The sequence below is a fragment of the Engystomops pustulosus genome, chromosome 9 (assembly GCF_040894005.1).
Source record: "Engystomops pustulosus chromosome 9, aEngPut4.maternal, whole genome shotgun sequence".
Lineage (NCBI taxonomy): Eukaryota > Metazoa > Chordata > Amphibia > Anura > Leptodactylidae > Engystomops > Engystomops pustulosus.
The window spans coordinates 98,654,699-98,675,534 of record NC_092419.1 but is presented as its reverse complement, the minus strand read 5'-3'; the positions used below and the strand labels follow the sequence as shown (position 1 = coordinate 98,675,534).

At 43.3% G+C, this 20,836-nt stretch overlaps 1 protein-coding gene across 7 annotated transcripts in view; it reads left to right on the top strand.

Annotated features, from left to right (window-relative positions):
- GPSM1 (G protein signaling modulator 1) overlaps positions 1-20,836 on the top strand; it is a 290,121-nt gene that overhangs the window by 152,749 nt on the left and 116,536 nt on the right. For 5 of the 7 annotated variants that reach the window (XM_072124469.1, XM_072124470.1, XM_072124468.1 and 2 more), the window contains one exon: positions 19,604-19,825. In XM_072124469.1, coding sequence (XP_071980570.1) covers positions 19,604-19,825 — 222 coding nt within the window. Of the gene's footprint in view, positions 1-6,269; positions 7,135-19,129; positions 19,213-19,603; positions 19,826-20,836 lie in introns of those variants that run through there. The other 2 variants (XM_072124464.1, XM_072124471.1) reach the window with 2 other exon arrangements.

The window sequence follows — 20,836 nt, the reverse complement described above, 5'->3', positions numbered from 1 at the left end:
GTCTTATGTAATCTCACACAGTGGGATGGGAGAACTGCTCCTGCACAGTATACCAGCCTGTGAAGCTAAGGAAGGATAAAAAAAATATGAGAGGATTACTATCAGGGGCATCGCTAGGCCAAAAGATTTGGGCCCATGCTGGACATTTGTCCCACTGTCTGGACATTTCTCCCAACTATCATCACTATCTGTGTCCTCAGGACATAGATAGTGATGAGAAATAGTGATGGGTCATTCACGAACGAAACGGCTCCAAGAGCCAGCTCTTCTATGTGAATGATGGGAGTCGGCTCCCTGAAGTTAGCGGAAGGCTCACCTAATTGGTGTAAAATCTCGTTAAAAGTGGTGTGGAGAGGGGTTTGGAGCCTAATGATCCAGCTTACTAAAAAGACCCACAATTCCCATCACTAACAAGAAAGTGTGCATTAGGCATACTGTTTCTCCTACAGGACCTGAAGTGATGTCATTCAGGTCCTTTAGAATCCAGGAGAATATTACTACAGGCTACAGGACCTGTGGTGATGTCATGTGTCAGACCGAGCTGCACTTTCTCACCAGTGAGGTGAGGGTGAAACATGATAGGGGCTAACTGAGGGTGGGGGGAGAACATGGGGGTGAAGTAGGGGACGGACATTACTGGGGGTTTTGTGAGGATTTTACTGGGGAGGCTGTGGGGGATATTACGGAGGCTGTGTGAGGACATTACTGGGGACAAAACTATGGGTCTGTGTGGGACATTACTGGGAGCTGTGAGGACATTACCGGGGGTAATAATGTGCAACAAAAATTGTACCTATTGATTTGAACACACCCTGAGGCGTTGTTCGATCAGGTCAAGTTTCAAATTTTTTTTAACCCACTTCAGATCACTTTTTGGGAATTCATTGTCACGACAGATGACTTTGTGCTTGAATTGTATTTCCAATGGCTATGAAAAGTGCAGCGTGTGAACACAGCCATAATAGCTCTTACTTAAAGGCAATGAATTCCTGAAAATTGAGTAAAGTATTTTTGTATTGGCAGGAGAGGGCCATGCGTCAGGTGACATGAGGCTGCGGCCATTGAGGGGATAAAACCGCTCATCCCCGATTACCTATGTCCTCCGCGTGCAGACGTCGTCATGGCTGATGAGCGTTAGCAAAAAACAAATCTCCATTCTGCAGTCATAATATTTCCATAACGCTTAATAACTGTGTTAAAAGCCGCTGTTTGAGCTCTTGTGAATAAACATTTAGCCACACATGCAAACAGCGGCTCTGCAAGCCAGGAGCGCATATGGTGCGGCTCTCGTCAGCTCCCACCCACACATAGCCACATGGCATGATCTTCCCCTGGCTGCCAGACACATCCAAGTGTTACTGAAGCGCGGATACAAAACATTTCATCCGCCGTGTTATGTTAGTAATTCATACCTGAGCCCAACATTTCTAAGAGGCGCATTGTGTATGAATGTGTAATGCCGAGCAGATGGGAACGTGCACGTGTGTGGATACAAGCCGCTCTGCCGGCGGCCTCTCTGCTTGCAGGGTTATTTTGTGTGACATATGTGAGGTAGGTGTGCAAATACTCATAGTTCTAAATTTAGTGGGTGTTTCAAACAAATCCTGAGTGCAATAACTTGTAGTCTAGTCTCCTTCCCTCTTGTCTCATAACGAGCCGTGAACCTGTGTGACGTCACATGTCCAGGGATGTAACGAGCCGTGCACCTGTGTGACAACACATGTCCGGGGATATAACGAGCCGTGCACCTGTGTGACGTCACATGTCCAGGGATGTAACGAGCCGTGCACCTGTGTGACAACACATGTCCGGGGATATAACGAGCCGTGCACCTGTGTGACGTCACATGTCCAGGGATGTAACGAGCCGTGCACCTGTGTGACAACACATGTCCGGGGATATAACGAGCCGTGCACCTGTGTGACGTCACATGTCCAGGGATGTAACGAGCCGTGCACCTGTGTGACATCACATGACCGGGATATAATGGGCAGTTCACCTATGTGATATCACATGTCCAGGGATATAATGAGCCATGCACCTGTGTGACATCACATGACCAGGATATAATGGGCAGTTCACCTGTGTGACATCACATGACCAGTAATATAACGAGCCGTGCACCTGTGTGACATCATATGATCAGGAACTGTATTTTTTCCATAGGAAGTAAGCTATGAAGCTTGGTATAGAATGACAGTAAGCAGAGATCTAGAAAACAGTAAGGAATTCATATAGAAAGAATATTGGATCACTTTCACTAAACTAAGAATATCAATTATTTGCTGAGAGTGAACAACCAGTTTATGATGGTGACTTGTATTCATTTCTATGGGAACTGTGGACCCCAAGTTCTGGAGATACAGCAGGTGTGTATCCTAGAGGCAGGGCCTGCATCACACTTGTATTTTTGGGGGAAAGAACGTCTATTTACTATCATAGTAATTAGAATTTCCTGTGGACGTCTTCCATCCCGCTCTGCGCTCGTAGGATCCTATGATCATGTAATTGAATTCTCAGGAGGAAGCTGTTTGTTTGATGTCGCTGGCTCTGGGCAGACTCCTCTTACAAGCCGAGTCTCTTAATTTGTCTGCGCGCAGGAAGGAAGGAAGTCTTTGTTACCATCAGATGGGTATTAGCTGCCAGTCTATTCCTGACAAATGAAATTTACCTTTGTCACATATAATGACAGAAGGAAAACAAGCCGATGTTTATATTGGCCTTCAGCTTATACGCTCCCTCTGCGTCCTGACTTTTCGCTGCGTTTTGCTTCTTAAATTTTGCTGTTTCTTTCCTGTTATATTAACAAAACAAGTTTTTAAAAACTTTTTTTTGGCTTTTTGTGACAAATTTTTATTAAATTCAATTTTAAAAAAATTAATAAAATCTAGATGGGTCAAAAATTCTGTAACATTTTCAAAGCACAGATGCAAGAAATAGTAAGTGAACCCCTCGGAAACTCACATATGCCTTCACTAATTAGATTATGATGTGATGTGTGTGCTTTATAGGCGGTATGTTGATTAAATAAACAGACAAATCTCTAAATGAGGGGATAATTAATTTGTTTTTTTTAATAAGGGCACCAGGATGTATAAAATAACACTTTATACTCACCCCTCTATATCATGGTGCATCTCAGCTGTGATATCATGTATAACGTATGCACCCGCTACAGCCTAATACAGTCAGCAGCGAGAGGCATGATGATGCCGCATCTCTCTGTATGAGGCTACTTGCACACTGCCGTATACTCACCTGACTGTAGCCTGGGCGAGCACATGGCAGTGCGCTGTAGAGGTGGAGGTGAGCGCTGCTTTCCATAGTGTTGCACGCCGCCCGACCGTACATACTAAGCAAAGATTTTCCCCATAATGGTACGGTGCCACATGTGTGTGGTCACCATACCACCGCCAGGTTCCATAGCCATCTATGGGGACGTATATCTGGCTACAAACTTGCAGCTCGATTTAAGTCCCCACAACCACAGTGTGAAATTGGCCTAAGAATGTATCAACCTAAATAAGCTCCTATGACGGTCATATCTATAGTGTCACTGCTCTTACCGTAAAGAATCCTTTCTATGGCAATTGGAGAATCTTCCAGGCAAATAGGTGTAAGAAGATGATTAGATTGTAACCATCTCAGTACAATCCATTGAAGTATGTGTACAATGTTATTAGACCACCTCATGAATGCCTTTTATTAATTTGAAGAATGCCAGTCTGATAACCTGTTCTTCTTTTCCATTCCAGGCATTCCCACAAATAAAATATAACTATTTCCTCATGTTGTCAGGCATGTAGAATTATATCTGCCAGCGGCTGCCCTTTAGAGGGAGCTCTTGAGCCTGCTGCATACCTTTAACCTACTGTAAGCTTCTCAGCTCCCCCTTAGTGGTGGATGAAAGCTACTGGACTTGTGTTAGACCATTTTCTTTGCTAGACTTGAATTTACCACTTTACCATTAGCAGTACAACACTGATCTGTGGGTATACTACTCCCTCCCCTCTGCAGCCATATTCATGCAATGTATGGCACAGGCTATACCTTGTCATATAATATATAAAAGCTTGAGGTTGGTAATGATATCAATGTTTACATTGTAATGAATATATGGGAAAGCCACTGAATGCGCTCCAGAGTATAATATCGCACTTTACTACATCCCCAGGAAAATCCTCTTAGTGCAATCTGATTCTCAGCAGGTGAGCATAAAACCTGACTGAATGATATGTTTCTTTTCCCCTGTGTACTCATGTAATGCATATCCCCTTCCAGAATACTTGTAGAATTGGTTAATATGTGCATTGTATATCCAGACATTCATAACCTTTCTTTCTGTAAAGCATTCACTCTCATTTATTCCATTTGGTTCTTTGTATCCATTGAAAATCTGAAAATTGGAGCAGGTTTAAGGGAACATGGCGAAGGAGGTCCCCAGCCCAATGGAACCATGGAAAGCTGATTGTATGCAAGTAAAAATTGCACAGTATGCAGTAAGCTCCTGAGCTCCCCCTACTGGTGACCACAACTTGCCAGGATTCTATCATTTTAAACACAGTTTTTTGGGGGGTTTTTAGAGCTGCGTTTCATTAAAGCAAAGCTACCACCACAATAAAGACTAATTAAAACATTAATCGGCACAGTAAAAGCATATAATGGATAATGGACTTTCAATTTAAGTGATTTATTTTTCTGGATCAGAGGTTTGCACAGCTGTGATGTGCGGAAACCGGATGCCTTTGCCGTGTCCCTGATGTATCTCTTATGTCATCTCTTCCCTTCACCTCCTGATGAGACTGCTCATTTAATTACACCTACAATTAAATATAATGGCTTTCATAATGCGAATGTAATTTCCTGCTGAAATGGGCTGGATAACATAACTAACATTGAAAATCATGTTCACCTCGCTGCACTGGAACAGTCTGGAACAATGGGCGCTGCCCTGACACAATATTCTGCACTTTGGTATCCTTGGTTTATACAATACAGACATTTGTATCCGTTACAGAGCGCTATGAATATCTACAATGTATCTGGACCTTGATGCCTTTCTTTACAGATGGGTGGTGTTTTTGTAAAAACCAAAAACAATTTAAGCTGAATTGAGAACTAAGTGGTTGAAGCTCGGCAACTAGTTTATGTCATTTCAAAAGAATTTAATTTTTTAGTAGTAGACAATGGATTTAGAACAGCACTTTGGATCAAAGGGGTTGTCGGACTCCCCAAAAAACTTATAGAAAAGCTTGATATACCTGCCCTGCCCTTTGTGTACTGGGGCCACTGGCAATGGTGAGAACCTTTGTCCACAAGTTCACTGTACACCCCTGTGAATAGCGTGCTGGTACTTATTCATATTCATAGATGTTCAGTAACTTTTCAACAAACTTTAACTTGACAGAGGCAAAAGGCCAAGGTAACAGTCAAACCCACTGGTTGGATTTGGATTGGCTGAAAGTGCTCAGAGTGTTTTGGTATCTTCTGACTTGAGAGCTTAGAATCTGCTTCTAGCAGTGGTTCTGTAAGTGGTTCTGTGAGGATCAGAGATGCTGCAGTAGTAGGCCTGGTATCCACAGGCCATGTGCCGGACAGCAGGTTTTAGACTCAAATGCTTGTTACTCTTTCCAGCCACAAGGGGTTTTATGAACTTCCATTTGAAGGTGGCAAGATCCATTATCCATCCAGGGGCCTTCTTACAATATAGAATGAACAATTCTAACAATTATGTGATTACTGCATTGGGCAGGCCATTACACACGCACTAGAACAAAGAGGACTGCCAACTACAGAGATGAGTGCTTCAAGAAAATAAATGTCACGTGCACACACTGGATGACGACTTTCTACAAAACTTGGTGATATGTGACTGGAGCTATTCTGGATGTCCCATAGGAGTGACTTTGAATGATGGAGCTCTGTATCCAAAAAAATAGACCCCTGTTCTCTTTAAAAATAGATGTAACCTAAATAGGACATAGTGTAGAAAGTTGGTCTTAGAAAGCCAATCACTGTGCAGAGTGACAGATATCCACAGAGAATGTTACTAGAACTCCATCCAAATTGTAGGGAAAATTCCCGAATCCCATTGTGTGAGAGTCACGGACGCGGCATCCTGTTTGGTTCTAGATATCTGTGTGATGAGCGCAGGGCGGCTCTTTTAATCACAACATATGGTCGGCCTTGCTTAGATCCTCTTTGTCATTGCACTGATATCAGAGATTTGAAGGATCAGAGAGGATTCAGTTCTTTACGGCTGGATGAGTCCTGTTTGTTGTGGGTGACCGGCTTCACGTCTGTCCACCTCTGGTTGGGTACAGGCAGCATCTTAATGACTTTCTAGGGAGAAAAAAAAAGTTTCTGCTCGGAGGGGGGTAAAAAGTCAGTTCAAGAAGTGTGAAGGAGACCCTGGAGTTTTCTGGAAAGTGGAGCTGGTAGCAACAACCTTGCCTTGGGATAATACTAAGCCCCATCAGCTGTCAATAGTAAACCGGAACGAACAGCTATAGGAAGCTCCGGCGAGAGCAGCATATTTCATCTGACAGCTGAGGTGGAGGGTGCCACAGAGGATCAACACAAATTTGTGACGGGGTTGGAATACTTTGATGTGAGGCCCAGCTGGTTGGCGAAAAGGGAAACCCATTGCGGAAGAAAATCGCTGCGCTGTAAGAAATGAAAATATTCTCCACATAGAGACTTTATCTGTCCATCGCCTTCTGCTGCTACCATCGGCACCAGCTAATGAGGGAGAACGTATTCATGTCTGCTGCAAACTTCCTGCGCACCTGCTAAGAAAGAGAGTCCGCGCTGATCAATGATCACTTATTTTATTCACATTTATTTTGGAAGAAATCCTGTGTAGATATCCAGGCCCATAGCCATACACAGCGCAGAGGACTAAGGAACGAGATTGCAAAAAACCAACTTCTCCGATTTGTCAGCTAAACACTGGTGGGGGTTCTGCAGAATGGCTGAATCGGATCTAGAGGATACCGGATCCAGCTTGAGCCTTGGCGAGAAGGCCGTGTGTCGGATCGTTTACTGCGGACCCCGTCCTAGGGTCCTTCTACTTCCTATGGCCTTGGAGCTTTGGTTGTATGTGCAGAAAACCAGGAGTATGCAGAAGAAGAGGTGAGATGATGTGACCCTAGGGATTGTCAGCTAAGGATGAGTGGTGTAGGTTTCTTCTTGGTAAATACTAAGTATTGAACATTTCTAACCAATGTGACCACAAGAATGGGGGTCTTGTTTCTCCCGGTAGAGCATGTGCACTCTATCATCTCTATACAACTACAGGAGAGATGCCAAATTAGCCACTAATTCCATCCCTTACGCCTCTGTCCATAGCATACTCCAGTTTTGATTACTAATGATAGTCATAGGGACCTTCTCACTGTAGATAAAGGACAGGAAGCAAGAGTCTGTTCTCGGGACAATCTCAAGCCCGAGTTGCCACGTCTTCTGTATAGAGTGGCCGGTGGAGCAGGCAGAAACTACTTTATATTTATACTGTGGGTTCCGGCTCCAGCATCCTGACCAAATACTGTAACTTTTAAGTATTATCTAACATAGATAATTGACCTCTTATAGATGTATATCACCTATCCGCTCTATAGGGGTAAATGTCTCATCACATCTGACGTCCTATAGTGTCCATGGTGTTTATGATGAGAGAGACCTCCATTGAGTAGACAGCCAATATCTTTATTCCAAACATTGATGGTATGCATTACCCCCTTCCTGCATGCCAGGGAAATCTAGCCCTGTTCATCCTGATCTTCCTGGTTGATGGATATGATGCCACAGCTATTGGAACTATTGCAATAGTTCTCTGAATGTTAAAACCTCTGCTTTGAAAGTAAATTCATCTTATTGCAATGCGTCCTACTACTACTCCTATTATTCTTTGTCATGGTGTGATAGGCAATGACATGATAAAGTCTAGATATGACTGTAAGGGGGGAAATGAGGATAAGCTAGTAATGAGGGAGATAAATTTGCAATTCTTACCATTTTTCTTTGTAATAGAAGCACTTATCCAGTTGTGCAGTGATGTAGTATAATGTGGGATATTGTTCCCTTATGATTTCCTGCACAGATAAGTCTTCATCCTCTTTCCTAGTGCATTAGTTTATAAGAGTCTTTGGTATATGGAGTTTGTATGTGCAGTGTATCTGGAGCACCAGCGCATCCTTCTCTTCTGTAAAGCTCAATGTGATGATATATAACATAGTTTTACCATTTTTAAATCGATAGCACTGACCACTGAGGACACAACGACCCGGATATTATAGGGTCGTATGAGAAGGAATGTTTCTGTCTTTGAGGATCGCAACATAGATATCCCATTAAGTTTTCAATGTACACCATGTTATGCTTGGTCTCTATTGTGGTGGCATTACAATGACGTAGAAGTGACACTTATTTCTATGGGACCATTATAACAGACAAGTTGCCTCCAAGTGGTTGTTGGAGATTGACAGATTTATGGACGCAGCAGGGGGGTGTTGTATGACAACAAAGGAAATGATACTTGTCACTTTTTGTATCTCTCTCCCAGTGTGGTAGCTCCCAGCCTATACATGGCCTCAGCCATACATCCATGCCCCAGGCCATCAATGTGACGTCACCATGTGCACAGAAGACACGGGCAGTAATGGGGGCTGCTGCATTAGATTACAGGGGTCAGGAAGTAAGTTCTTCTTATGGAGAATTTGCCAATTAAGGCCGCCTTATAGGTGTGTGGAGACTTAAAGCCATTGATGCTAAAATGACCAAGAATATTCCCATAATGTTCAAATTGTTCAACTGTGTGCATGCTTGACCCTTGGCGATCATGATCCCTGATAGATCCCCGCTGATCACATACATCTTAAATGGGCGGCATGGAATATCTGGTCAGTAGGCAGGGGTGTTGTAAGTGTATTTCCCGCTCTTATCACCTGTAATCCAGGAAATATTCAAGTACGTTTTCCAAGGTGGGAAATGGAAAAAACAATGCCTCCTTATGAAAGGCAGCCGCCTTATAACCAAACATGGCCATGCTTGGTTATAAGGCGGCTGTTAGGACACTAGTCCTGCTGCTACTAACAACACAATACTGTATGGACAATACTAAACCAAACAATGTGAAGCGTGATCTCATACACAGTGTTCGGTATATGTTTCTGAACCTTGTTGACCCTTTACAATCACGTTTCTGTGCTGGATATGTGCGCAGAAATTCACCGTCTTTACTCAGTTGCGATGTTTGCAGATTGGGACACGCTAGCGCTTTATAATTCTTTCCAATAACTTCTATACCCATTGCACGCATGCGCATATTTCGTCGTCTAATATAGCCCTTTGCACGCTTGATATAGTCGCATTAGCGCATAATCTAGTACGCAGGCGCATACAATACCAGGCCACACTGTTACCATCGCCGTCAGTGATAGTGATTGATGCGCATGCGCGAGATTTGATTGATCTCGCGATAACGTCGCCATGTTTGGAACTTCACACACAGGTGCTCACATCCAATATATGTCAGCGATTGGAGGCTGGAGATCTCCTTGGGACATATAAGGTAGGCTCCACGGGTCAATAGGCACTTACCCCTGAGGAAGTCGCAATCTAGCGACGGAACGCGTGGGGTGCCTTCGGCCACGGGTCTTTTGACCTAGCTCTCCCTCTTCCCACTTGGGTTTGTTTGACTAGCAACTTTGATGATTTAGGCTCTGCTCTGTTCTTACCCCATGGGACCACCCTTGTCATCGGTTTTTCACTGCTTTTTTTGACTGACCCATTCCAGTCCTGTCACGGATTTTGTGCAATACTGTTACCTTGCTCATTCTGGGCATTTGGATCTGACTTATCTTTATATCTTCTCAGGACAGTGATCAGGTATAGTTTACAGGGCTTTAGCCGCATCTTATCATTGTGAGGGTATTGCATCCACATACTTTTTGTGTAGACCTGTGGCCGTGTGTGGGTCTCGCTTACCTTATCTTGACCCACCTTGTTGTGTTTATGTGTTTTTGTACACTTTTAAATGTTTTTAACCATGTATGTAGGATCTTCTTTGCTCATGAATTGTAATAAAGTTTGACCTTCTAGCCTTTACACACTTGCTTTCTCTTCTCTGTTTTGGTTTAGTATGGACAATACTACTAACTACTTGCTCATCTCTAGAAAGGAGACTAGAACTGCAATTAAAGGAAACCTACCACCACGGATCTACCTATCTGGTGGCAGGTTCCTCTAATGTAGAGTAGTAGAGCCCTTTTTAGGGCTAATTCTTTTGTGGCCCATAACTTTTATACATTTTAATTCCCCCAATATTCAAATTTTCTAAAGAGGCTACTGGGTCGTGGAGTAGCCGGAGCTGAGGCTACTCGTTGCGGTTACTCCACGCCCCAGTAGCCTCTTGCGTTATGCCCACCCTAACATCTTCAGCACGCAGCTCCTGGTAGCTGCGCGCACTCACCTGCAAAGCTGGGTTCTGTGCATGTGCAGAACGCAGGCCGCCGGCTGCACAGTCTCCGCTCTGAAGCCAGAGCTTCTGCGTATGCGCACAACCCAGCTTCGCTGACGATGTCAGCTGCACATTTAAGATGTCAGGGTAGGCGGAACGCAAGAGGCTGCTGGGGTGTGGAGAAGCCACGACGTGTAGCTTCAGCTCCGGCTACTCCACGCCCCGGTAGCTTCTTTAGAAAATTTGAATATTGGTGGAATTAAAATGTATAAAAGTTATGGGCCACAAAAGGATTAGCCCTAAAAAGGGCTCTACTACTCTGCATTAGAGGAACCTGCCACCGGATCTACCTTAATAGGTACATAAATGGTGGTAGGTTTCCTTTAAAAAGAAACAATAGCTTCAACACATTGAAACAGTTTTTGCTCAATTAATGCCATTGGTCTACAGAAAATATTCACCCAATCACAGTAGACAAACAGCAGATTATGGGGGGGATTTATCATACACCATATGATAGAAGCCCCGCCCCTTCAGCACATTACAGCCGGTTACATTAAGAGGCATAGGCCATCTGGTGTTTCCGGCGAGTGGCTGATGGATAGTGTAGCTTTGCCCAAAAACCATGTAGACGTTGAAAGTGAACACTTGCATGGTCTAGATAGTGGCAGGTGCGGACCCGGATCACCCATATGAAGTGCAATTACTGGCATTTCACAAGTAATTGTCCTTATTTCAGTCCCTTTACGCCCGTTTTCTGGCATAGAAGCCCTGACATATCTCCCACTATTTGCCTATAAAGCCCCTAACTTGTGTCTGATAACTTTACATGGGGAACATGATGAGTGACCAGGCCCAGTATGGAATAGTGTACATGGGCTTATGGACCCCTTCAGGAGGCAGGACCTGGGGTGGTCTTCACCTCCCTGAACTTCTGTTATTGCCGTCATTCTGTCTGTGATCACATCCCTAATAACTAGATTTCCTGCATTGAAACACATAACACAGGCGCTTTGTGTGGCTGCAGACCATCTGTGTCAGCATATTTTCCTCCATATGCCGGCTAAGCACAGACCCACTGCCACATCGTCTGACTTACCAGAAAAATGGCTCTAATGAGACGTTGGGTGACATTGTAATATCTGCTTTGCCTCTCATACAGCACAGCTGTCGGATCTCCTGACGTCTCTTTTTGTAAATACTTACGTAATATAATTCCCTAGCATCTCTTCCTAGGATCTGCGATCCTCCGTTATTCATCCTGGAAATGTACACTCACCGGCCACTTTATTAGGTACACCATGCTAGTAACGGGTTGGACCCCCTTTTGCCTTCAGAACTGCCTCAATTCTTCGTGGCATAGATACAACAAGGTGCTGGAAGCTCCTCAGAGATTTTGGTCCATATTGACATGATGGCATCACACAGTTGCCGCAGATTTGTCGGCTGCACATCCATGATGCGAATCTCCCGTTCCACCACATCCCAAAGATGCTCTATTGGATTGAGATCTGGTGACTGGAGGCCATTTGAGTCCAGTGACCTCATTGTCATGTTCAAGAAACCAGTCTGAGATGATTCCAGCTTTATGACATGGCGCATTATCCTGCTGAAAGTAGCCATCAGATGTTACAGGGTACATTGTGCTCATAAAGGGATGGACATGGTCAGCAACAATACTCAGGTAGGCTGTGGCGTTGTACCAAGGGGCCCAAAGAGTGCCAAGAAAATATTCCCCACACCATGACACCACCACCACCAGCCTGACCCGCTGATACAAGGCAGGATGGATCCATGCTTTCATGTTGTTGACGCCAAATTCTGACCCTACCATCCAAATGTCGCAGCAGAAATCGAGACTCATCAGACCAGGCAACGTTTTTCCAATCTTCTACTGTCCAATTTCCATGAGCTTGTGCAAATTGTAGCCTCAGTTTCCTGTTCTTAGCTGAAAGGAGTGGCACCCGGTGTGGTCTTCTGCTGCTGTAGCCCATCTGCCTCAAAGTTCGACGTACTGTGCGTTCAGAGATGCTCTTCTGCCTACCTTGGTTGTAACGGGTGGCGATTTGAGTCACTGTTGCCTTTCTATCAGCTCGAACCAGTCTGCCCATTCTCCTCTGACCTCTGGCATCAACAAGGCATTTCCGCCCACAGAACTGCCGCTCACTGGATGTTTTTTCTTTTTTGGACCATTCTCTGTAAACCCTAGAGATGGTTGTGTGTGAAAATCCCAGTAGATCAGCAGTTTCTGAAATACTCAGACCAGCCCTTCTGGCACCAACAACCATGCCACGTTCAAAGGCCTCAAATCACCTTTCTTCCCCATACTGATGCTCGGTTTGAACTGCAGGAGATTGTCTTGACCATGTCTACATGCCTAAATGCACTGAGTTGCCGCCATGTGATTGGCTGAATAGAAATTAAGTGTTAACGAGCAGTTGGACAGGTGTACCTAATAAAGTGGCCGGTGAGTGTATATTGGATATTGGATCGTCCCTTATACACTACTACGCTTCTTGAAAGCCTTATGATATTGATGCCCTATCTTTGGGTTGACTTATAGGTTGGGGTCCAACAGCTGATACCCCCACCGACAGCCTGCTTAAAGTGAGTGCTACTTAAGTTATCCAGGCTATTGATGTCACGTCCATTGATCATGTAGCCTCTATGCAACTCAGTTCTTTGGATGGAAGTGCTGGAAGTATCAGGGGTCATTGACCCGCTTCAACCTCATAGGGCCCCAGTGACATCACATGTTCTACGTCACGGGGCCTGTGGGCGCAATGGATCCAGTGACCCTTTAGAACACAGAATTTCACCACAACACTGGAGTTCTGAACACTTCAGTTATTAATAATAATAATTTCAATTTGTTTTGTTCTCCTCATTCTCCTTTTTGGGGTTTCCAGTATTCCCCCCAAAAAATTCTTAATAGCCATCAATTAAAAAATGGAGCCACTTTTCTGCTGTGGAGTCTGATTAACTCCTTCACCTAGCCGGATGTCCTGCTGCTTCTAGCATAGATTGTCACTACATTAGCTTTATCTGCTTCCACAATCCCTTTCCTCAGTATAAGATGTAATAGTAGAGGGTGATGATGTGTTTGAGGGAAGATCGAAGTGTAAAAGGGGTAAAGCAGCCGACTCGTTGGGTAAAGCAGATCACAAAGGTTATAAATAGGTGGTAAAACAGAGCAGGTAGGAAATTTCTTATGCTGAGGACATAGAACTGGATCAAAAGAGACATCTGTCTAGGGATGAAGCTTGGTGTTGGCGTTTTGAACCCATTTTTGGTCTGTTTTTAAGCAGTCCGTTAAAAAAACGCATACATTTTTAAAAAACGCATGCGTTTTTTGAAAAAGCATCCGTATTTGACCAGTTTTAATTAAGATAATTGGTAAAACCTGTCAAAAACGGATGCGTTTTTTTACGGACTGCTCAAAAACGGACCAAAAGCGGTTTCAAAACACCATGTGTGGCATCACCCTAAAGCTATCCTGACACATCGTAGCATCATGGATACCTGTACTAAACATCCATAGTAAGACCCGGTTGCAAATAGCATAATAGGGAACGAAAGTAGTGAAGATTAATCCTCAAACTGCATCTGATTCCGCACCAAAGCTGTTGGTAGTGAAGTCAAATTATCAGAATAAATCATATGACGGTTCTATCAGACGACACATGGGGGTCTGTTACCGTGGTGACACAAATTTTCTCATATAATACAGGCAGTCCCCAGTTACATACAAGATAGATTCCATAGGTATGTTCTTAAGTTGAATTTGTATGTAAGTCGAAATTGTATATTTCATAATTGTAGATCCAGACGAAAAAATTTTTTTGCCCCAATGACAATTGGAGTTTCAAAATTGTTTGCTGTAATAGGACCAAATATTATCAATAAAGCTTCATTACAGACACCTTACATCTGATTATTACAGGCTGGAACTATAGTAACATCCAGAGAGGTCACCAGAGGTTACACTGGGCAGGGGGTCCGTCTTTAACTAGGGGTCGTCTGTAAGTCGGGTGTCCTTAAGTAGGGGACTGCCTGTACTACAAAGTTGTGTATTCTTCCCAGCAGTACAATGTACATGATGAAACAGATATTCTATGAGAAATATCATTAATTGAAGTGGATTTACTGGTTTGATACCCGATATCATCCTGTCGAAACAACCGGAATCAATTTACCCCAAAGAGACCATAGAAGATGAACATGAATGTGGCACCAGAATAGAAATAAACATTGTGATTGTATCTATTGTTTTTCTCTTTTCTTTCTGAGAGGTAACCATGACAACAGTAAGAGATACCCTGTGGAATAGGGATGTGCAGCGCGCTCCTGTTGCCATAGTATACGCGCCAGTGTGCATTATAGTGCGCAGGTAAAGGGGAGAAATGCATTTAATTCAATGAATGAAAGTTCTCGGCCTGGTTGTCATGTAACAAAGCGTGTCATGTGTGTATGTATAGTGATTTATAGGGGCTATAGACTAGGAAAAGCAAACAACCTGAGATCATTTACCTGCACCTGTCAATCCAAAAGTATTCCCTACATACCCGTGCAGAACTATGCGACCCTATGAAGTCATGGTGCTATGTTTCTGCAGATCTATGGTTTTTACTCTGGATAAAGTAAGACGCTGCACATCTCCAGCTCTCCCACTTCTTGCTAATGGCTCGGGAATTGCACAATCCAGCTGTCATCCCATGATATCTCATCATCAACCATGGTGTTTAGGGGGAAGGTAACTTCTGGCCAGCAAGTTTGTCTTCCTTATCCAAGAGAGACCTTCTGGCTCAGAGGTTTAAGAAAAGGGTCAAGGGCCTTTCACATTTTGGAAAGGGTTTGTGACTGATCATAGGCATGTGGTCTTTTTTATTGTTCAGTGCACATGTGCAACATCCTCCCACAAGGGGCCTGTCCTAATGGCTTGGTGGCAACTGGATTCCCCTGGCATCTAAGTTGCTAGCTTTAGTGCATCCTTGCTGGGTATTGCCAATGTATGCATGTGTAAGGTATCCCCAGGCAAATGGTAGAGGGGAGGCCTGTGACCTTAGTGGCAGCCAGGGATCACACGTAGACAAGAGATGTAGACCATCAACTCACTGTTCCTTTATTCCAGAACTCGAGTGAAGCAATGGCAAAAGGCCGAGGTAGAAATCCAATCCGTCCAGGTCCATGGTAGCTGGTTGGATAATGTCTGGCAAAGTATTATTTCAATAGCTTTTGGCAGGAGAAGTTAGGAACTGGTTTAACAGCAATCGTAGGCATGCCCTGCTAGGGATCAGAGCTGCAGCAGGCCTGATGTCTGCAGACCAGGTGTCCTGTGTGTCCAAGTACTCATCTGCTTTCTCAATGGAATTTACCAGTCACTGGGAGTCTGATATAAACTTCACCTGGGGAGTGGAGAGTTCAGGCATCCAACCAAGGACCTTCTGACCTTCTGGTTTGCATTGGCATAGATCAAACATGACACTTCATTCGTCAATGTAAACTTTCTCCTTTCCAGTGCAGGATCCAGTTTGTCAAACTTTACCTACATCTCATGGATATTAGATGTAAATAATACACATGTGACTGAACTGACTGTTATGAAGAGGTGACTGTACTGACTCTGTTTGAGGGAGGTGACTGTACTAACATTGTTTATGGAGAAGGTGACTGTAGTGACTCTGCTAGCTCTGATTTGGGGGCTATTAGAATCCTAAGGGGTCCTTTTGTTTCCATTGTGTTTTAGTGTGCGCCACTATTTGTGTGTGGGGGAGACGTTTCATCCAATGTTTCTGTGGATTTTTGTTTGCATTAGTAAAGAAGGTAAGAAACACTTTATATACTGGCTGACTCTCTGGTGTTATGTATCTGCCCTAGACTGTATGTAGACCTCATATACAGGGGTAACTATGTTCTCATTGTTTGGGGGGTTCCCTTTTTATTGCCACTGCTTTGTCTGGCTCTGTGTGGTGGGCGCTCTTTTCTGGCACTGTTTACCAAAAAGTTTTGGGGGTCACTCTGGATATTGTGAGTAGGGGGAACTTAGTATGTATGTGCGTGTGTGGGCGACCAGTTTTTCTAAGTATCAATGGACCAATACACACTTGAATACTCAGCAAACAAATGTAAAAATTCTGACGTTTTACCCATAATTTCCCTCCCCCCTGATGTGCCCTGCTGTGTATTTAAGTTCTGTTGAAGGGCGTCCAATACCAACTTTAATCTAGCGGTTTCATAACTTTAATCAGTCATTTTGGTGGCGAGCCAGGAAACGGGAATGTGATAATTCCATGCAGATTTATGGAAATCCCGCTCTGACCCGGGCACACCAGATAAGGGTGCGCAGCTTTGGCCTCTGCTTCTGCAGTGACAATACCGAGTCTCTTGATGTCCCAGATCTCAGCAATGCGGTGATAAATGGGTCCCGGAGTGAGGTCCCAGACGTCCAGTGCGCTCCATTACAGGGTCTGGCTTTTGTTGAAAAGAACAGGTTTATTATGACAGAATATTAACACATTAGTAAAGAGGGAAAACACTTTACAGCAGCGGCTCCACATAATGGACGGCTCTCTGGAGTCATCTACCTGCTCTGCACTATTATATCACTTTTTGAACCTGCAGGTCTTTGAATGTTGAAGACTAGGACAAAGTTCACACACATTTTGTTGTGCCGCATATATGCTGTGTATATGGGTTTGCAGTACATGATATCTGAATGTTTTAAGGACCCCAATGAGTCCATACCATAGTAGTATCATATTGCAGTTTGAAAAAAGACACATGAACATCAAGGTCAACCAAGGAAGGGAAGGGATTGGATGAGGAAGGGATTTAGGGGAAACAATTCTATATAATATAACCAGCAATGTTATTAAGGTATAAATAGGCATCTAGACCCTTCTTGAAGCTCTCTGCTGTCCCTGCTGTGACCAGCGCCTGAGGCAGGCTATTCCACAGATTGAGAGTACTCATAGTAAAAAATCCCTGTCTCCTCTGGTGATTATTAAACCTTGTTTTCTCCAGACTGAGACAGTGCTCCCTCGTCTTTTGATTTGATTTAATCTGGAACAACTTTCCACCATATTTTTTGTATGGACCATTCATATATTCATATAAATTCATCATGCCCCCTCATAGTCGTCTCAAAATCACAATTTTGTATTCAGCACCAGCAGTGACAGCTCTATACATTGTGCATTTCTGTCCTCTATCTAAGAAGATAGGAGTCCTGAAGCACTAAAAGCCCCATTTAACCCTTCCCATCACTTTAAGGTTTTTTCCCTCTCTGCAGTTGCTAGTGATCAAGCTGTTTTATACATAATTTCTTTTTTGGCATGACATTAAACATGTTTTATCAAAGCAAAACTTCAAACATAAGAAGTCATAAAAAGATGGTCCATGCGGCTGATGAGAGGTCTCGCCCCCTCCAGCTCTTCTCTGGTTTTCCCCATCTTTCCATCCTGCAGCCGGCAAATGACTGTTTCCAATAAACACATCTATTTCCACAGCTAACAAAGGGGCTCAGTCTAAATCACAGAGAGCTCTCTCTTCTGGGTGATTTTGCTTTATTATTTTTAAGATAATGATTTGTATTGGATTTGCTGGAAAATTACTCCCAAATCAGATGAGACTTGTCAGGCGTGGGGACATGTGAGGTTGTTGGCGTCATGGGCTTTGCGCTCTGTAGACTGCCGAGCACATGTATCATTTTTTGTGTTTTTTTTCTTGTTGTATTTAAGCATTCTTTGTGACCTTTTCATTCGTTTTCTGAGGGCGCATTCACATGATGCGTTGCGCTGTGTTTTTTGATGAGTTTTTGACACATTCCAAAGGCTTCAGCTTGATCACATGCTGAAGTTGCATTGCTTTTTATCACAGTGGAAACGCAATGTTGCTTCAACATGTGATCAAGGCTGAAGCCTTCAAAATGTGTCAGAAACGCATCAAAAAAAACGTGACGCAACACATCGTGTGAAAGCGCCCTGAAGCTTGTGGCTGGTTTTCCTGCTTTGTGCCTAATTCATCTTTGAACGGCGCCTGTTGGCGGATGATGTATCACTGATTTGCACTTAAAATGTTGCAAAAAAAATGTTCAAATTCACTCCAGTCCCCACCAGGCGTAGGCAATTGTTTTGTACTGGTTGAGCCAAAAATTGTGCAAATTTCAGAAATTACACCCAAAAAAAAAAAAAAAAAGCACGAATAGCTTAAAGGGTTGTTCTCATTTCAGCAAATTGATGTTATTGTTGGCATGATGAAAAATTATAAATTTTTCAATGTACTTTCTGTATCCTCACGGTTTTCTAGATCTCTGCTTGCTGTCATCGAAAGCTTCTGAGCTCTTTCACGCGATGCGTTGTGTATCATTTTTTGATGTGTTTTTGACGCATTCCATAGGCTTCAGCCTTGATCACATGATCAGGTTACATTGTGTTTCCACTACGATTACTAAAACGCAATGTAACCTCAGCATGTGATCATGGTGCAAGCCTTTGGAATGCGTCACAAGCGCATTATAAAAACGTGACGCAACGCATTGTGTGAAAGGGCCCTCTATGTTCCAGTGGATAGGAATCTGACCCTGGTCACACAGGTGCGCGGCTCGTTAGTATCTGAGATATAATCAGAGCTGTGTGATATAACAGAGCTGTGTCACCTGTGTGACATCACATGACCATGGTCACATTTCTATCCACTGGAAGTAAACATAGACGCTTTCTATAGAAGGACAGCAAGCAGAGATCTAGAAATCTGTGAGGAATTGATACAGAAAGTATATTGGAAATTTGTATAACTTTGAATCATACAAACAATAACATTTATTTTCTAAAATGGACCACCCCTTTTAGACGCATCTGCCTATTATTTTTAAACTGCAGTGTCCTATATTTTTAACTATAAGTTACCATATATCCAAAGACTACAGTGTACACTAGAGCTACATGATGAGACTTCAATGTGTGATTTTTTTTCTGAGCAAATCTGATGGAGGGGCTCAACGTGTCCAACTCCAGATAAACCGAGCGCGATATGTTACTTGCACTGAAACTTGTTATCATTTTATTAACTTATGACACATGTATCAAAAATGTCCTAGAATCTCGATGAACGTTATGGAATGATACATGTGTATCTGTGTCGCAGGATGGAGGCCTCCTGTCTGGAGCTAGCACTGGAGGGCGAGAGACTGTGCAAAGCCGGGGATTTCAAAGCGGGTGCTGCCTTCTTTGAAGCCGCTGTCCAGGTTGGAACAGAGGATCTGAAGACACTTAGTGCCATCTACAGTCAGCTGGGTAATGCCTATTTCTATCTGAAGGAATACTCCAAGGCTCTTGAATATCACAAGCATGACCTGACACTTGCCAGGTAAGCGATTTGGACCAGCACATTCACTAACTCAAACAGTGGAAATTTGCTGTCACACGGTGCGTTCTTGGTCCGTTTTTAACGGACTGAAAACGCATGTGTTTTTAAAAGCGTGCCTTTTTGTATGTTCACCATACGTTTGGCTCGTTTAACGCCCACCTACACTTCTAGAAATGAAGATAAATGGATTAAAACCAGCCAAACACATGGTAAACCTACAAAAACGCATGTGTTTTCAGTCCTTTTAAAAACGGTCCAAGAACGCACTGTGTGACCGCACCCTAAAGGTAGACTAGACAGTCTTAAAGTGGTTGGCATTGTACAGGCGATAAGACGCTGATCTTTGGGGATGCCATGCCGCACAATAAATGCTGCTGCTCGATTCATTCTCCAAGGCAATGGTGGAGATATCTAAGCGCTGTACTTGGCAATCTGGTCTGTCTACGCTATTATCTTGCACTGGAATTATACACAGGTCTTAAAGAGACCCATTTTGTCTCTGTATGAAATATCCATAGAAAATGTCATAATATCTCCAGCTCAGCGGACCCTGTACATGAGATAGATGCACATCTATTATGTGAATGTCATAAATACACATGATATATACAACATACAACTTACTTCAGTTTTTCAGATGCAGTTTTCATAGCCAAAAGCATGTGTGGATCATAATGGGTGAGAACATATCATGGAGAAGCTGCTTCTCCTCTTTTCTTCACTCCACTCTTGGTTCAGACATTGAAAACTGCATCTGAAAAACTGAACGTGTGAACGCACCCGAAGCCGGAGAAGAGGGTCTGCGTTGAACTGATTTATATGGCCATATATTTGTTTCCAATTGGATCAGCACAATCTACTACACTGTTATACAGAATCATCATAGAGTTTTACCAGCTGGTAAAGATTATTTTATTCATTTCGGTGATGATGGCTTATAACATGGTTTGTGCTGGAGTTATACATTGGTTGGGAAATCCATGTAATATATACTCTCAGGTCCCTTTTTTT